We start from the raw sequence: 19,289 nt of genomic DNA, 5'->3' as shown, positions 1-19,289 counted from the left end.
TATACACCACTATATGCATGTATGACAGCACAAAGAAAAACAGAAAACAGACTAAGGTGTCATCGTGATCAATATCCTAATCAAGGAACTGAAAAATTGTGCGAAGTGACATAACCACATCCTAACGTCATCCCTATCTAGAAAAACAAAGGTATAATACCTCACTGTTAAATACTGAGAACATACACACAAAAGAATGGGGATGCCAACAACCTTGCTCAACAATAAAGGTGAAAGACTAATGACGCCGTGGTCTTAACAAGTTTGTCATTTTGAAAAAGTATGATTGCCATGTTTTCTTATATGCAAATATCAGAAAAAACGATAACATACTTGAGGCAGCAGTGCCGCGGTCAACTAATAACAACCTTATCTGCAGAGTGCAATAGAGTGTCTACCCAAAAATAATACATAAAAATGTTTGGGTAAAAGGACGAGATGTTAAAGTAACCTTCAATATATGAGAATTGTCAAAATAATACAATTCCTTTTTTAGATAAGCTATAGGCATGCCGGCTAACGTGGTAAAATGGAAGAAAAAAAAACTGAAAAAACATGGCTGCTTGGCATAATGCAATAAATCAGTAAAAGTTGCCCATCTAGTACAAGGGACGTATTATATTAAGTATTCTAAAGACATAATAAAAACAAAAAAAAGATGAACTGACCTGGGTGGCATGGCAATCAGTCCTCTCTGCAAAAATTTAAAAACAATGAAAAATTACGACAAAATAAACGGTAACGAATTAGTGACGTGAATATGTGCATCATGAAAATCTAATGAGGTAATGTATATAGAGTATATATAGAGTGCAATAGAGTGTCTACCCAAAGATAATACATAAAAATGTTTGGTAAATGGACAAGATCAATTGATCACGACGAAACCTTTTTCAGTTTTCTTTGTTTTTCTTTTTGCACTCATACAAGCATATGGTGGTATATACTTTTAGACCATCAACATTTTGCATTTCTATTCCATAGTAACATTGTAAATGACGGCAGATAAATAGCTGTACGGTCCATCCAATCTGCCCAACAAGATAAACTCATTTTACATGGTACACGATACTTTGTATGTATACCCGAGTTTGATTTGTCCTTGCCATTCTCAGGGCACAGACCGTAGATGTCTACCCACCACTCTTCGTGTACTAAAAGTTCTGAAGCTAATGTCGAAGCCCCTTAAAATGTACACTCAAGCCCATCCATATCTATTCAGTCACGATCAGGGCACAAACTGTAGAAGTCTGCCCAGCACCGGTTTTGCTTCCCAATTACCGGGATAGCCACCCAATCGCTGCTAAGATTCCATGGATCCATTCCTTCTAAACAAGATTCCTTGGTGTTTATCCCATGCATGTTTTCATCTCCACCACCTCCCGCGGGAGGGCATTCCACATATCCACTATCTTCTCTGTGAAAAAATACTTCCTGACATTACTCCTGAGTCTGCCCCCCTTCAACATCAACTCATGTCCTCTAGTTCTACCACCTTCCCGTCTCTGGAAAAGGTTTGTTTGCGGATTAATACCTTTCAAATATTTGAACGTCTGTGTCATGTCACCCCTTTTTCTCCTTTCCTCCAAGGTATACATGTTCAAGTTGGCAAGTCTCTCTTCGTACGGTTTGCACCGCAACTCCCATGCCATTTTTGTAGCTTTTCTTTGCACTGCTTCCAGTCCTTTTACATCTTTAGCAAGGTACGGCCTCCAAAACTGAACACAATACTCCAAGTGGGGACTCACCGACGACTTGAAGAGAGGCATCAACACCACCTTTCTTCTGCTGGTTACACCCCTCTATAATGCAGCTTAGTGTCCTTCTGGCCATGGCCGTCGCTTTGCCACATTGTTTCTTCACTTTCAGATCCTAGGACACCAACACCCCAAGGTCTCTCTCCTGAGTCGAGCTTACTAATCTCTCCCCTTCTATCCGGTATTTCTATTTTGGGTTTCTGCTCCCCTAGTGTGTCACTCTATACTTCTTGGCATTAAATTTTAACTACCCCTATTTGTATAACAGGGAAAACTAATATTTTGTTTCTCTTGTGCTATTTTTAATACATGTTCTACTAAATTTGCACAGCAAACAATCTTTAAACACATTCAAAACTCTTTTATACTGTTATGAAGGTAGAATTAACAATCACCACACTTGCAAAAAAATATCCAATTGTTTATTATAATACATTTATATGCTGACTAACATTTCGTTATCTGGACTGGAGAAAACTAACTCTCTTCACACATTAAGCATATCAGTAAATAATCCTAGACAATCAGCTGTCCATAACGGTGTTGACTGATAATAAATAACATCTTACACCACTCACTCTCAAGCCAGACCATCACTACTTAATGAGAATGTAAGTCCAAATTGTTTCTAATTCAAATAAATTAATTTCCAATTGCTTATCGCAGTTGTAGAATACTAATTACGTAGTTCGACAATCTCCAACTTCACAGAGATTCCTTATGTTGTAAATTCAGGTGTTGAATTACTTATCTCAAAATGATCACTGATAAGCATAAAAACCTTCCATCTTCACAGTCATTTGAATAGATATCACTTCCATAAGTTTCCCACATAAGATAGCTTGTGGATTTGTTAGTCGCACAGTTCCCCAACTTCACTTCAATTGGAACTTGTGCACTGATCAATCAAATTTGGCTTTTCACCAGGCGTTTCCATAACTCCTGCAGAGTTTCGCTTACACGCATCTTCAGAAGGAACCGCTGTTACAAAACAACATACAAGATGTTCTCAAACAAGGCGAGTTAAGTCTAACCATCATATTAACAAATATATAACTAAATTACAACATACATGCGTACCTTTTAGTAAAAGCCAACATTTTCCAGGCAGGTGCCAAGTCCAAAATAGATCACACCCCAAACAGGACGTATGTCAATGTACAAGCTAACGTTGAATTTAAAGCTAAAGCTAACCACACGGTCATTGGATAATGATAATCAATTACTTAATTACTTAACACCATTCCACCTCTTATTGAGGCCCCCCGGATGTGTAGTTCCCCATGTGTAGATGAAGCGTTGTTCCTTATACAACAACCTTTCTTGTAAATTACCTCCCATATAAGTACATAAGTAATGCCATACTAGGAAAAGACCAAGGGTCCATCGAGCCCAGCATCTTGTCCACGACAGCGGCCAATCCAGGCCAAGGGCACTTGGCAAGCTTTCCAAACGTACAAACATTCTATACATGTTATTCCTGGGATTTTGGATTTTTCCAAGTCCGTTTAGTAGCGGTTTCTGGACTTGTCCTTTAGGAAATCGTCCAACCCCTTTTTAAACTCTGCTAAGCTAACCGCCTTCACCACATTTTCCGGCAATGAATTCCAGAGTTTAATTACACGTTGGGTGAAGAAAAAATTTCTCCGATTTGTTTTAAATTTACTACACTGTAGTTTCATCGCATGCCCCCTAGTCCTAGTATTTTTGGAAAGCGTGAACAGACGCTTCACATCCACCTGTTCCACTCCACTCATTATTTTATATACCTCTATCATGTCTCCCCCCTCAGCCGTCTCTTCTCCAAGCTGAATAGCCCTAGCCTCCTTAGTCTTTCTTCATAGGGAAGTCGTCCCATCCCCGCTATTATTTTAGTTGCCCTTCGCTGCACCTTTTCCAATTCTACTATATCTTTCTTGAGATGCGGCGACCAGAATTGAAGTAATTGAAGTAATCTAATTAGGTAGACCTTATTTATAAGTGTGGGGAGTATTCCAATATCACTTATATTCCTCTCCCAAACACAAATTATTTAGATACATGTATATTTTCAATCTGTTATTCCAACATGTATGATATTGATGGACTTATACATATTACTTTGAATATATGGGGATCTTCAGATTTCTATCAAGTATTTCCACCATATGGGAACAATGTCCCTAGTTGTTAATGGTGTTTCTTTCATCCTCATTGATCAACCCATAAGATATTGCTCCCTTTTATACAAATATACATTTTTTCTAAACTGATTTTTTTATTGAATACTTTTTTTTATATATATATATATATATATATTACTTAGCTTAATTTAGCCAAAGAGTATAGCAGCAATTTTCCATCCAGCTCAAACCTCTGCCGACATGGCCAGGTTTCGTTAATACTTCCTCAGGGAAGAGGCTAGCATGATTATCACTGCGTCTCAGAAAAAATGGCTGCCAAGTAATACCACGTACTTCAAATCAAACACAAAATGATGCAATTGTGTCCAATGCATCATGAGTGGAACATCCTGTTTATTGGTTCTTATATTACTGATATGTTCTCCAATTCGCAATTTAATTTTTCTTGTTGTATGGCCAATATAATATAGCCCTCAAGGGCACTTGATGCCATAAACCACTCCCGGGGACTCACAATTAGTTTTTGCCCAAAGAAAAAAATAACGTTCTGAATGGGGTATAGTGACTTTGGTAACATTCATAACATGACTACAATAAGAACATCTTCCACAAGGGGAATGCCTGCCTCCCCCCCCCCTCATCATTGATCCACTGCTTAAATTAAATAGCATTTGTCCCAGATTTCTACCACGTCGATACGCCAATCTGGGCTTCTCTTGTAGAACTTTGTGAATACCTAAAACATGCCAATATTTTAATATAGCTCTCCTAACGGTATGTGAACGAGAAGAGAACGGAAGAACACAAACCGGGGAGTCTGAACTAACGGAGGTGGATGAGTTTAGCAGCCATTGCCTATCAGTATACAGGGCTCTACGATACGCCCTTTTCATAATCTGTTTCGGATAACCCCGTTGCAGGCAAACAGACCTATTGCTTGATGTTTAAACTGATCCCTTGTTGAACAAAGTAACATAATAGATGACTATAGAGAAAAGACCTGTACATTCCATCCAGTCTGCTCAACAAGATAAACCCATATGTGCTACTTTGTGTGTATACATGGCCTTGATTTGTATCTGCAATTTTCAGGGCTCAGACTATAGAAGTCTGCCCAGCACTAGCCTCGCCTTCCACCACCGGTGCTGCCACCCAATCTCCGCAAAGCTTCTGAGGATCCATGCCTTCTGAACAGGATTCCTTTATGTTTATCCCACGCATTTTTAAATTCCGTTACCGTTTTCATCTCCACCACCTCCCGCGGGAGAACATTCCAAGTATCCACCACTCTCTCCGTGAAAAAATACTTCCTGATGTTTTTTCTTGAGTCTGCCCCCCTTCAATCTCATTTCATGTCCTCTAGTTCTACTGCCTTCTCATCTCCAGAAAAGGTTCGTTTGGGAATTAAAGGTGTTTTAATCTAAAAAAAATTGTCCCACTGGGATTTTATCTCGCAGATGTTTTAGATGATGACTAGAGTAATGTAAAATCATGTTTCTATTAGTAACCTTACGAAACACTGAAGTTTGAAAAGTTCCTATATCTGTTAGTGTAATATTAATATCCAAAAACCTGATAGTGCTGTTATGCCAATAAGAAGGAAAATGAATGTTATGATCCACAGTGTTCAAACAGAGAACAAAATCTTCCAGCTTCTGCTTGGTTCCCTTCCAAATTAATAGAATGTCGTCAATATATTGTTTCCAAGATACAATATTGATGTCATGAGCACTACCATAAACATATTGTTGTTCAAATTTTGTCATGTAGAGACACGCGATTGAAGGAGCAACCGTGGCCCCCATGGCTACTCCTTTTACTTGGAGAAAAAATTGTTCTTCAAATGTAAAAAAATTTTGTTTATCAAAGTGTTCATGGCTTTCAATAGCTGTATCTTGTCTACAGATGGGAAAATTAGGTTCTTACCTTGGTAATTTTCTTTCCTTTAGTCATAGCAGATGAAGCCATTACGTATGGGTTATGTCCATCAACCAGCAGGGGAGATAGAGAGCACTCAAACTTTCACAGTGCCCTCTTGGCCAGCTAGCTCCACTGCCTCTTCAGTATTTGAAGCTTCCAAAGCAGTATGGCAAACCGCAATGGGAATCACAAGAGCTTTCCTCACAGCGAACGATGGCCCATCACAAGGGCATGAACTCATAAAGGAGGGAATGCACATCCTCCTGGAGGGAATAAACTCATCCTCCTTATTGTATAAGTGGAGTGGAACACAAGCGCCTCCTGGAGGGAATCACACATCCTCCCAACACACTGGAGGGAATGAACTCATCCTCCTATTTATAGAACTGGAGGGGAACACACGCGCCTCCTGGAGAGAATCAACACATCCTCCAAAAAAAACATGCTGGAGGGAATGAACACATCCTCCTAAATTTAAACTGAACATGAATCCTGAAGATTGTTTTCCAACTTTCTCCCAAGGAAGGAACTTCAGGAAACAAGAACAGAACCTGAAACAGATTCACAGCATACAGACAATCATACAGGGAGGGCTCATGGCTTCATCTGCTATGACTAAAGGAAAGAAAATTACCAAGGTAAGAACCTAATTTTCCCTTTCTTGTCATCAAGCAGATGAAGCCATTACGTATGGGATGTAACAAAGCAATCCCTAGATAGGGTGGGAACAAGCCACACCACGCGCTAGCACTTGTGCACCAAAACGCGCATCCCTCCTGGCAGCCACATCCAGCCTGTAATGTCGGGCAAAGGAGAGCTTAGAAGCCCATGTTGCTGCACTGCATATCTCTTGAAGAGAGAATGCTCCAGTTTCAGCCCAAGGGGAAGAAATCGCTCTAGTAGAATGTGCCTTAAAGGCTACAGGCGGAACCCTGCCGGCCAGCAGATAAGCTGAAAAGATAGTTTCTTTGAGCCAGTGGGCAATAGTGGCTTTAGACGCTGGAGACCCTCTGCGAGAACCGGATAGCAAAACAAACAGATGATCAGAAGTCCTGAAAGAGTTAGTAACTCGCAGATACTGCAGCAGAGTCCTGCGCACATCCAAAAGGTGCAGCTGCCCAAAAGATTCTGGAAACTCTTCCTCTGAAAAAGAGGGCAAGAAAATAGGCTGGTTTAAGTGAAAGGCTGAAACCACCTTAGGCATAAAGGAAGGCACGGTCTGAACCGTGACTCCGGACTCTGAAAATTGCAGAAATGGGTCTCTACAGGACAGCGTCTGGAGCTCTGACACCCGTCTCGCCGAGGTAATGGCCACCAGAAAAACGGCCTTCAGTGTCAAGTCTTTCTCCGATGCTCGCCGAAGCGGCTCAAAAGGAGATGCCTGCAGGGTTTTCAAAACTAACCCCAGGTTCCAAGCTGGACAGGGTGCTCGCACTGGAGGTCGGAGCCAAAGCACCCCTCTAAGAAACCATGCCACATCTGGGTGAGCAGCCAAAGACACGCCTTCCACCTTACCATGAAGGGAGGCCAACGCTGCCACCTGCACCCCCAGGGAATTATAGGCCAAGCCTTTTTGTACACCTTCCTGCAAAACGTCCAGAATCGGCGAGACAGGAGCCCGCATTGGAACAATGGCTCTGGAAGCACACCAAGACTCAAACAGGCACCAAATCCTGGCATAAGCCACGGAAGTGGACCGCTTGCGGGCTTGCAGGAGAGTGGAAATAACTTTATTGGAATAACCTTTATCCCTCAATTGCACCCTCTCAGTAGCCATGCCGTAAGACCAAAGCAGCCGGCGTCCTCCATGGCTACCGGTCCCTGAGTCAACAGGTTCGGTACCAGAGGTAATGGCAGAGGAGCCTCCAGGAGCATCTGTCGGAGGTCTGCATACCAAGGTCTCCTTGGCCAATCCGGGGCGATGAGGACCACTTCTCCTGGGTGCAGCCGAATCCGCAAGAGCAGGCGCCCTATCAAGGGCCATGGGGGAAACACATAAAGTAGACCCGGAGGCCAGGGTTGAGCCAAGGCATCCAACCCCGACGAGCGAGGATCTCTCCGTCTGCTGAAGAAGCACGGGACTTTGGTATTGGCACTTGTCGCCATTAGATCCATCACGGGCTTGCCCCATTTGGCACAGATCTGCAGGAATACTTTGTCTGCCAGATTCCATTCTGCTGGATCGATCTGATGCCTGCTCAGATAATCGGCCTGCACATTGCTCTGACCTGCAATATGAGCTGCCGACAGACACTGAAGATGCAGCTCGGCCCAGTGGCAAATCAGTTCGGCCTGCGCGGCTAGTGCTCTGCACCTTGTTCCGCCTTGTCGATTTATATAGGCCACCGTTGTCGTGTTGTCCGACATCACTCTGACAGCCAATCCTTCCAGGGTCACTTGAAAGGACAGAAGCGCCTGAAACACCGCTTTCAACTTTAGGCGGTTGATGGACCACTCCGACTCCTCGGGTGTCCATAGACCCTGGGCATGCTTCCCCTTGCAGTGTGCGCCCCAGCCCTTCAGGCTGGCATCTGTTACCACTAGGCACCAAACGGGGAGCGTCAGCGGCATTCCTCGCCACAGCATGCTGTCCGAGAGCCACCACTCCATGCTGAGACGGGCCGCAGGGAGCCAAGTAAGTCTGCATTGGTAATCCTGAGAAATAGGAGACCATCTCCAGAGTAGGGAATACTGTAGAGGTCTCAGGTGCGCTCTCGCCCAGGGTACCACTTCCATCGTGGCTGTCATCAATCCCAGCAGCTGGACAATGTCCCAAGCTCGCGGGCGGGGCATCCTCAGGAGCAGACGGACCTGATTCTGAAGCTTGCACCGCCTTAGCTTGGGTAGGAACACATAGCCCGAGACTGTGTCGAACCTGGCCCCCAAAAACTCTAGAGATTGTGAAGGGGACAGGTGACTTTTGGCCATATTGACGACCCAGCCTACAGATTGCAGTACTGAGACCACTCTGGCTGTACCTTGTAAGCTCTCTGTTGCAGAGTCTGCTCTGATGAGCCAGTCGTCTAGGTACGGGTGAACCCTGATACCTTCTCGCCTGAGAAAAGCAGCTACTACCACCATTACCTTCGAAAAGGTTCGGGGAGCTGTGGCGAGGCCAAAAGGCAAGGCCCTGAACTGGAAATGTTTTCCCAACACCGCAAACCTCAGAAACTTCTGGTGCGGGGGCCAAATCGGTATGTGCAAGTAAGCTTCTTTCAGGTCTAGAGACGTGAGAAACTCTCCTGGCTGAACCGCCGCAATGACGGAGCGCAGGGATTCCATGTGGAAATGCCGCACTCTCAGGAACTTGTTCACTTCTTTTAAGTCCAGAATAGGGCGAAAGGACCCACCTTTTCGCGGCACCACAAAGTAGATGGAGTATCGGCCGCAGCCTTGCTCGGCGGGAGGCACCGGGGTCACTGCCCCTAACTGAATCAGACCTTGTAAAGTCTCCTCCACCGCCGCCCGTTTGACGGCAGAACCGCATCGGGACTCCACAAACACGTCTCTTACTGGGGCGTTGAATTCTATTCTGTATCCATCTCTGATCAGGTCCAGAACCCACTGATCTGAGGAAATCTTGGCCCACTCCTCGACAAAGAGGGAAAGCCGTCCTCCGATGACAGGCATCGAGGAGAGGGCCGGCGCACCATCATTGAGAGGGTCACCCCTGAACTCCTGGTCTTGAGCCACCGGCTGCGGAACGCTTGTCCGAGCGAAAGGAGTTCCTCTGCTGACCACGGGCATGTGAAGTGAACCCAGCAGAACGCCCCGGGCGGTACCTTCTAGCTTCACGGAAGCGAGGTCTGTACGAGGAGTGGACCGCCTGGCCCTTAGAGGAAGGCCTCTGCCTATCTTCGGGCAAGCGCTGGGGTTTTGGATCACCCAGGCCTTTCACAATTTTCTCTAACTCCTCACCAAATAGGAGAAGTCCTTGAAAAGGCAACTTCACCAACCTTTGCTTAGAGACCATGTCCGCTGCCCAGTGTCGTAGCCACAGACGACGGCGAGCCGCCACTGCTACTGCCATTTGTTTAGCCGAAGCTCTGACAAGGTCATAAAGGGCAACAGCCAGAAAGGACAAGGCCACCTCCATCCGCGGAGCCACATCCAAGAAGGGCTCCGCTCCATCTCCGGGCTGAGCCACTGCCTGTTGCAGCCAAGCTAGGCAGGCTCTCACAGCATAACAGCTGCATGCAGACGCCCGAACAGTGAGACCTGCAATTTCAAAGGACCGTTTCAACGCTGTTTCCAGCCTACGGTCTTGAACGTCCTTCAGGGCAACACCTCCTTCAACAGGGAGGGTAGTTCTCTTTGTCACCGCAGTGACTAGGGCATCCACTGTAGGCATTTGAAAACGAGCCATATGTCCCTCACGCAGAGGGTATAACTGCCCCATAGCCCTGGAAACTCTCAAAGGTCCCTCGGGGTCAGCCCACTGAGCCGAAACAAGCTCTAGGATGGAGTCATGCAAAGGGAAGGCCCGAGCAGCTTTCTTGGTACTAGCCATCCTGGGATTACCCGAGGAGGCCATGCCACTGTCAGGATCTTCAATCGAGAGGGCCTGCAGGGTATCTGAAATAAGCGCTGGCAGCTCATCACGGTGGAAAATCCTCACCGCGGAGGGATCATCCAGATCCTGTGGTAAATCCGCACCTGACTCTGGTTCCTCAGACCAAGAACATCTGTCAGAGTTCTCCGAATCCTCACACCCCGACCACGGGGGGGGGGGGGGGGGGGGGGGGGGGGGGGGGGAAGGTGCACCACAATCTGAAGGGGAATTAACCCTTCTGCGCTTATCTTTAGGCCAAGCATCCGGGGAAAAAAGCCTCACTGGGCAGTCCCAGGCCAGAATCCATCGGGGGAGCAATCAGAGGAGCCTCAGGCGACCCTTGAGGAAGGGCTCTTTTCATCATGTATGCTTTATGCAGCAAAAGCACAAAATCCGGGGAGAAAATCTCACCCTGGGCACCCAAATCCTGTCCGGTGCTAGCCACTCCTGAAATAACCTCATCTCGAGGTGCCCCACCCGGCTCAGCTCTCTCCGTGTCCACGGAGGCCGCGCCATGCGGTGTAAGCAAAATGGCGCCCGCTGCCAGCTCAGAGCGGGAAGAAACATCGCTCGCCATGCTCGGGCCGGCTCCTACGCCAATACAGCACGATTTACAGAGCCCTGCTGCTGATTTGCGCTTGCCACAAGTGGAACAGCGCTTTACATTGTCCGCAGCCATCGCCGAAAAACGGCGGTAAAATCCAAAATGGCGGTTCACGCCAAAATCGCCCCGATCGCGGGCCCACCCCGGAGGAGTTGGAAAACACTCTTACCTCAAAGGATCTAGTGTACAACTACGATCCTGCTGAAAATCAGGTCAAAAACCTCTGTTCCAGCGTCTCTGCGTTTAAAAACGCGACGCAACTTTTTTTTTTTTTTTTTTTAAGCTGTGAGGAAAGCAGAGGTATTGAAGACTCCGGAGGCTCAGATGAGTGGGAAAGGCAGGGAAAGGGCGAACCTATATGCCTGCATCCACTGTTGGTGGGTAAGGACAGGGAAAGCAAGGCAATATGTCCACATCCACAGAGGTATGGGTAAGGCAGGGAAAGGGCTAACCTATGTGCCTTTAAAGTGAAGCTGCTATAGCCTCCAACACCCCGGTTAACAACTGGCAAGCCAGGAACCAACTCCCGGCAGATTTTTCTGGAGCTCGAACAAGCTGCAGCCACCCTGCTAAGGGAGATAGAGAATACTGAAGAGGCAGTGGAGCTAGCTGGCCAAGAGGGCACTGTGAAAGTTTGAGTGCTCTCTATCTCCCCTGCTGGTTGATGGACATAACCCATACGTAATGGCTTCATCTGCTTGATGACAAGGAAAAAGAAGTTTGCTGGAAATGACACTCGGCAATGTTCAACGCTTCCTCCTGAGGCATATTAATGTACAAAGCCTTAATGTCGAGTGTCACCAACAACCAAAACTCCCCCTCAGAGACCCTCAAAGTTTGCAGATTGCACAGAATGTTTAACATAAGATCTTGCTTGTTGTACAAATGGCTTTAAATAACAGTCTACATATTGGGATAGTGGCTCTAAAACTGGGCCGCAACCCAATACTATGGGGCGCCCCGGGGGAGCTCATATAGATTTGTGAATCTTAGGAACAAGGTATATATAAGGAACCATTTTCACTAATTTTTGTCATTAACTCATAAATGTAGTGCCATATTTTGGGTATACCCACTATTTCTTTTGTCTTTATTACTTCCACACAATTACGATCTCTTTTACTAATATATAGTTTTCATAATTTTACATGGTTATACTTATATATATTCTCATAAATCATGTGGTTCTATCTGTGCCAATTTATTATCATTATGAATATCATTCCAATATGAATGACTATTTATGCATGTATTTATTTATGCTGTTTTTATAATTTCCATGTTTTTAGACCCCTGAGGAAGGCATCGTGTCTTAACAGCCCATATAGGGTCTTTTGGGTCAGCTTACTTTGGCAAATAAACTCTTGGATGCTCTTACTCTGTTTGCCTTGGTCATTTGGAACTTTCCTCACTTTCACCTATGCTGTTTTTGACAGGTTTAGATAGAGCAGCAAGCTGATCCCAGGTTAGCCTAATGGTCAATGCAGTGGACTGTAGACAAAAGGATCCAGGTCCATATCCCACTCAAACTAGTATACTTTTGGTAGAAATCGTGAGCCTTCTAAAACCCCCAAAATACCAACTGTACCTATAGATAAAAGATACCTGCAGATCTGAGGGCTTTTGTAGTGGTGAGCAATAGGTTTTTAGGTGTTCCTGGAGGGCTCACAATATAAAATAAGGGTGTTAAGGTGGGATTTTTAAGTGAAGTCTGAAACACTGACCTCTACTCTGCCCAGCTGCTCAGCTGGGATGTCTGTGATGTCAGTTTACTGGGAATGGTGCTACACAGCCATCCCTATGGATTGTTTTTATGCATTTTCCTTTAGGACATTTTTTTTTAATGATACCTAAAAAAATATGTACAGAGCACAAAAATATCTGGAAAATAGTTATTTTGAAAATAAAAAATAGACATGTTCCCAATTCAAAAATGGCTATGATCATGATGAGAATTTTAGACGTTTTCAGCAATATGTCTACAACTGGACTCGGATGACATATTGAAAATGCCCCTCTATGTCTTCTCTGTGGTTCTACAATGCTCTCTGCTACAATCAAAGGAAGGAATAGAATGTGGACTAAAACTGTTATAGATTTTTATAATCCTGTTTTCTTTAAGCACATTTAAGTGTACAATATAAAGAAAAAAGTCTGGTTAGCTGAAAATATTCTGTAACACAACCTTCCAGCTAATATTCACTTTCTTCAAGAATATTTCATTGCTGGTCTCTGCCACACCACAACAAACAATCCTTTAGTTTATTTTTATTTTTTTGTTTTATATTTTATTACCGGTTGCAAAACTAATTGTGATATAGTCAACTATCAGCACTTCATAGAGAAAAGAGCTGAAAGATATTTTGGACCCTGTTTACTAAGCCACGGTATAGGCACGTTAGCAACTTTAATGTGCATTACCCATGTACACGCCTACAATATCCCTATAGGCACCTACAAGGTTAGTGCACGCGCTAACTGTAGGTGCATTAAAAACGCTAACACACCTTAATAAACAGGGCCCTTTATGTTTTGCTGCAAGTTTAATATTAACACTTCTCTGATCCACATGCATACTACACTGGAAGAAACTTTATTCATTAAAAAGCTTTCTTTTAGAGAGTTGAGGAGCTTCATATCTTCCAGCTACTACCCTACAATTTGATAGAAGCCCTAAAAGTAGTCTTATCCTGAATATTACTTTATCTTTTAATTTTTTAGAAGGGGTAGGTGTTTTTTTTTTTCTTTTTAACTAAATATCTAGTGTGAATCAGTAGCAAAAAACCATTTTGGTGCACACCACACAACTGTTGAATAATTTTGCTGCTGTTTTCAAACTGCAGCAGAAGTCAAGCAAAAATTGTACAACTTTTGGATTTAAAGCAACTCTGCATTAAAAACTATTCATTTTCACAATCAAACTTCAGACTTTCTTGCTTGCTTTTTTTTTTTTCACCCCCCCCCCCCCTTCAAAAGAGAAGTGAATTTTTAAAACGTTCACACAGTGTCAAACATAATATTGGCTCAAGATATCTAAATGCATCATCATGATACAACACAGATCTACCTACATTCTCTTCTAACCTACCTGGAGATGGTGTAGAGACGTAACTGGCAACCCACTGCCGGATGCTGCCGTTCCGCGGTGGCTCTCTGTTCAGCACTGCTGTAGGTCTCTCCGATGACTCGCCCCCTAGTGTGGTGCACTGATATCATTAGGAATGCAAGAACTTGACTTTATTTCCAAACTGGCATATTTGCAGCAGCTTTTAGCTTTCTGTATCCAAAGACTTTTCCATTAAACTTTTATTTTATCCCCATCTCAAGAGTAAGATGTATCATATTTAACAATACCAAGTAAACTGTGGTTCTCTTTTGGTACATATATTATCCAGCAGTGAAATTACCTGTTTTGTGAATTTTCATTTACAATTTTTCAATACTGCACATTTATAAAAGGCTAGAATCTGATCTATGTTTCTGTTAACAGAACTTGAGGAGTTTGAACTGAGGCACTGATTTTTTTCCCCCCAATGTTAGAGAGACGTTAGGAAACCATCACTGAGTTTCCACTTCTAAATGAGAGTGTGATCTAATCAACAAATATTAAGCATGCAACAGTTTTACCTGCATTTCTGAAAATATCTTGCATACAGACACACACAAATATCTATATATGCATGTATAATGTATACGTGTATATAAACAGATAGTTAGTTATGAATATATAGAGAAAAATATATACAAATATAAACTCTCTTTTTCTCTTTTTTTATGATAAAGTGGTTGAAATGCTAACCCATTTGGATATACAAAAAAAAAAAAGGCAAAACAAGTTGAGGGTGATGCTTTCTTATTGAACAGACAATATACTTTTCATTAATTTTCAAAAATTATGCTCCTCTCATTAGATCAACACAAAAGATACTAGGCTGTTAATGTTATGTTTTTCTGAAGTAAAGGATTTGCACATTTTACTGTGATTATACCTTGCTTTCCAAATTATCTTTCCTTTAAGTCACACTCAACAGTAGATGTATTCTCATTTTGTATGTATTGGTGTAACACTAACAAAGGTTCTTAATGGGTACAAAAATTCATAGAGCCAGAGAAATCTTAGTAAAGTGATTTGTTTTAGTTAGTGACCAAAATACAAATATGTTAGTGTTACTGCTTTGAATGTTATTGCTACCATTACTAGCAATGCTCCTTCATTCTTGTAATTGCATTAACACTTCAAATCTTAACTTATGAAGTCGGGAGAACAGTCAGGATTAAACTCCCAAATCATATCAACTGAACCAGCAGCAACAAGGAACTGTAATGGTTATAATTTCTTATAACCCTACATGAATGCCATGGAAGAAAAACAGTAATTATCTTTGTATTGTCCATAAACTTCTAAATTAATGAAAAACATAGAGAGGGCCATTTTCAATATGATGTCTAAGTTGGACTTTGGACGTTTTGCACAAAATGTCCAAAATCCAAATATGAAAGAAAGTAATTTTAAAACAGGAAAATATATATTTTTTTCAAAAATACCGTTTTGAACAAGATTTTGTGAATTGTACATGGTTTGTTTGTTTTTTTAACCATTTTCGGGAAAAAAAAAGTCCAAGTGAAAAACAGAGAAAATCAGGCCATTGGGATGTAGGCGGAGCCAGCAATTTTAGTAGACTGGTCCTCCAGACATCCCAGGAAAGCAATATACTCACCAACTTGCTGGATTTAAATGTACTCTGGCCACCTGGTCATGTGACCATATTGTAAGCCTGCTCTGACCCGGAACTACTTTGGTTCCCTTCCTTTATTTGTTAGACCTTGCACACTTATTTTCTTTCAATTCAGCTCCTGAGGAATCGTCTGAAGGTAAATGTTTTTACAAGAAAAATGTTACTGGTTTTCTTTTTCTCTCTTGGGTCTTCTTTTTCTAGTCCATACTCTGGCTCCAATGTACCCCTCACTTCCTTGTATTGGCCTATTCCAGTCCTCTGGGGCATTGATCAGAGCCGGCTTTCCATCATAGATTACCTGCCTATGTCCATCCTATTCTGGCTACTAATTCCATGGTATTTCTCCAATACCTGCAGCTCTTTTGAACTGCCAGTCACTGCATAACAAATCTTTCCTGATATGTGATTTTATTATCGCATTAGGTATGAAGTTTTTATGTCTCAGGAAACGTGGCTAAAAGAAGGTGAAGAACACTATCTTTTAGCTGTCTTCCTCCTGGTTATGACGTTTTCTACCTGTCGAGAGCTTCTAGAGCAGGTGGAGGTCTGGCTGTGATTTACTCTCCGTTTCCACATTCAATTCAAACTTCTCTTACTGACCTATAAGTGCATTCACTCTGCCGCTCCCCAGTACCTCTCAACTCTTGTCTCTCCCTACGCCCCTCTTCGGGCACTCTGCTCTGCAGATAGATCTCTCTTGTCTGTCCCCTTCTCCTCTACTGCTAATTCCAGACTCCGTTCCTTTTATCTCGCTGCACCTCATGCCTGGAATAGACTTCCCGAGCATGTACGTCTAGCCCCGTCTTTGGCCGTTTTCAAGTCCAGGCTAAAAGCCCACCTCTTTGACACTGCTTTAGACTCCTAGCCACTACTCACTTGCCCTGTACCCCACCTCTTTAATTCCCTTACCTCTTAATTGTTCTGTCTACCTGTCTTAATTAGATTGTAAGCTCTTTGAGCAGGGACTGTCTTTTCGTGTATGATGTACAGCGCTGCGTATGCCTTGTAGCGCTATAGAAGTGATAAATAGTAGTAATAGTAGTAGGTTCTTAATTATCACTGAGGTCTCGTCTCCATATTTTTTCCAGAACTAGTGGTTCTCAAGATTTCAGCTTCCTCTCCTCTCTTATCTACTGTTGTTTTACTGTCCACCATCTTTGTCTGCCTTCCGGTGGGAATCTTGTTTGAAAGCCATATCAGAAGCTACAGTGCTTTACAGGGATCTATTAAGAGTAGGGGATTTCAATCCACCTTCTCAACCAAGAGCACATTCGTTTCTTACATTCCTCTCAGATCTGAATCTGGTTCAATGGGTATCCTTTCCTATACATTCAATGGGTCATACCTTAGATTTGATTCTTACTATGGGTAGTTCCTCAGTCACTCATTCTAATTTTTCTAGTATATCTTTTTCTTGGTCTGATCACAAGTCAGTTCACTTTACTCTTTCTTTCCCTCCCTACTGTTTTTTCAACCAAATCTGGCTACTGGTCAAGGAATCTTTCTGATTTTGATTCCACTAGTACTTCCTTACCCTTTCCTTCTGTTCCATTTAAATCTGTGTCTGAATCTTTGGACCAGCAAGTTCAACATTATCACTCTATGCTTTCTGAGTTTCTTGACTCAGTAGCACCTTTGTGCTTTTCATCAGGGTCCTCATAACCATTGGAGCAATTGATATCATCCGGGACTCCGACTGCTGAAGCAGCAATATTGTAGAGCAGAAAGATGATGGCTTAAACACCAACAGCCATCAGACTTGCAGATTTGTAGAAGAATTTTAATTTTTACCTTAAAAGGGCAAAGCATTCTTACTAGGTTGAGAGGTTAAAGAAAACATTCAATATTTTGAAAAGAGGTTTTTCATCTTTACAAACATTAGGTCCCTGTAAGGATTTTAGTCATGTTATGCCAAAAGCTCAAACCTTAGCTCAATTTTTCATTTCTAAGGCAGTGATTTACAGACGTTTTTTTCACCTCTATATTCATCATCGTTAATCCTGGAAAATCACCTTCATCTCTGTATTCAGGCTCTGCAAAATGGTCATCTTTTCAACTTCAATCTACGGAATATTTGAATAAAGTATCATCATCCATAAGAACCACATATTGTTCCTTAGATCCTTTCCCTTTATCTTGGTTAAGAATGCCTGAATGCACATCCACCCTTATTACAGATTATTAATCAAAGTTTGATGTCTGGCCAAGTGTTTCTCTTATGGAAGGTAGCTATTGTTCAACCTATTCTCAAAAAGAAAACACTAGATCCAGCAGTACCTGCCCACTATCGACCAGTATCAAACCTCTGTGTTTTGTCCACAATCTTAAAGAAAGTTGTTTTTATCAACGTTCTTCATTTGCTGAAAACTCTTTAGCTCTACATCCGAGACAATCTGGTTTCTGGGCAAATTATAGAACTGAAGAGGTTCTTGCCGCACTTCTCAGTGAAATACGTTCTTATATAGATCAACATAAAGTAGTTCTCACAGTTTCATTGCACTTATCAGTGGCCTTTTCTTAATTCACCCAACCTTGCTTCTTTTGCAGTTATTCACTTTGGGGATTACTGGAACTGTATTGAGCTGGATCTCTTCTTTTTTCTCAGAGTGGTCTTTCAAAGTGATATCTTCTCAGGCTAATTCTGAAGTACACTCTCTATATTATGGGGTTTATGGGGGGGGGGGGGCTGTGAATGGGCAAGTTGGGCCAGGTGGTCTGGCATGGATTGAGAGTGCCCCTCTGGATGATGTATGAGGCTACCTGTAAGATTTGTTCATCCCAACTACTCTGTGTGCTGTTTTTGACCCTTGCAAACTAGAACAAGCTGAAGGGGGGAATTTTAGAAGAAATTGTGCACAGACAAAAAGCTGCAATCCCCGCACCCTTCCTATCAGTAAGGATCCATACATGTTTATGCATTAGTGTGCGATCACACAAGAGGGAAAATGAGAAGTGGGATTTTTGAACAGAGTGCAGGTGGTGTGGGGGTGGGAAGGGTTACAGAAGTTTATTCACAACTTATGGGAAGAGAAAAACATTATGTGAAAGAAAGCTGTGCATTTATGTTTTCTGCTGATATGGCCCATGACTTAAGGCAAAACATTTTATAAACTGCTTATTAACTCTATATAATTATATGCGTTTAAGAGATAACAGACAAAAGGTACATTCTTTAAGTGAAGATTTTATGAGTATATTATCCTTTCATTTATACCTTATATAATATTTCTACATAACACTGTTTTTTTTCTGTGAAAAAAAGGTTACATTATCTGTAAGTAGGAAAAGAAGAAGTTGGAAAACTCTCCTTACTAAACAATAGGATATAGCTAGCCAACCACAAGGTCTGATGGTACAGCAAAAATAGCTTAGCTACAGTTTGGATACATGATACAAAAACTGCTGAAGCAGCATGAGGAGGGAGAGAAGTTTCTAGTAGTTGGGTGGGATAAATATATGTGAACAAATGTTTGGTGACAATGTATAGATGGGTTGTCCTGAGATTTGCAGGTGTAAGGAAAGATACAGGGTGGGGGGGGCGTGGAGAAGGACACTTAGTACTTCCCCCCAGCCAGGAAGCTTACTGGGTAGATCAGC

At 42.7% G+C, this 19,289-nt stretch overlaps 1 protein-coding gene across 1 annotated transcript in view; it reads right to left on the bottom strand.

Moving 5' to 3' along the window:
* Positions 1 to 19,289, bottom strand: part of ZNF618 (zinc finger protein 618) — a 1,318,203-nt gene that overhangs the window by 936,609 nt on the left and 362,305 nt on the right. Inside the window, 1 exon segment of the mRNA XM_030206036.1 lies at positions 14,045 to 14,149. Coding sequence (XP_030061896.1) covers positions 14,045 to 14,149 — 105 coding nt within the window.

Source organism: Microcaecilia unicolor, chromosome 6 (genome assembly GCF_901765095.1).
Source record: "Microcaecilia unicolor chromosome 6, aMicUni1.1, whole genome shotgun sequence".
In the NCBI taxonomy this organism is placed as follows: domain Eukaryota; kingdom Metazoa; phylum Chordata; class Amphibia; order Gymnophiona; family Siphonopidae; genus Microcaecilia; species Microcaecilia unicolor.
The sequence above is the reverse complement of the archived record's forward strand: the minus strand, read 5'-3'. Positions and strand labels throughout refer to the sequence as shown.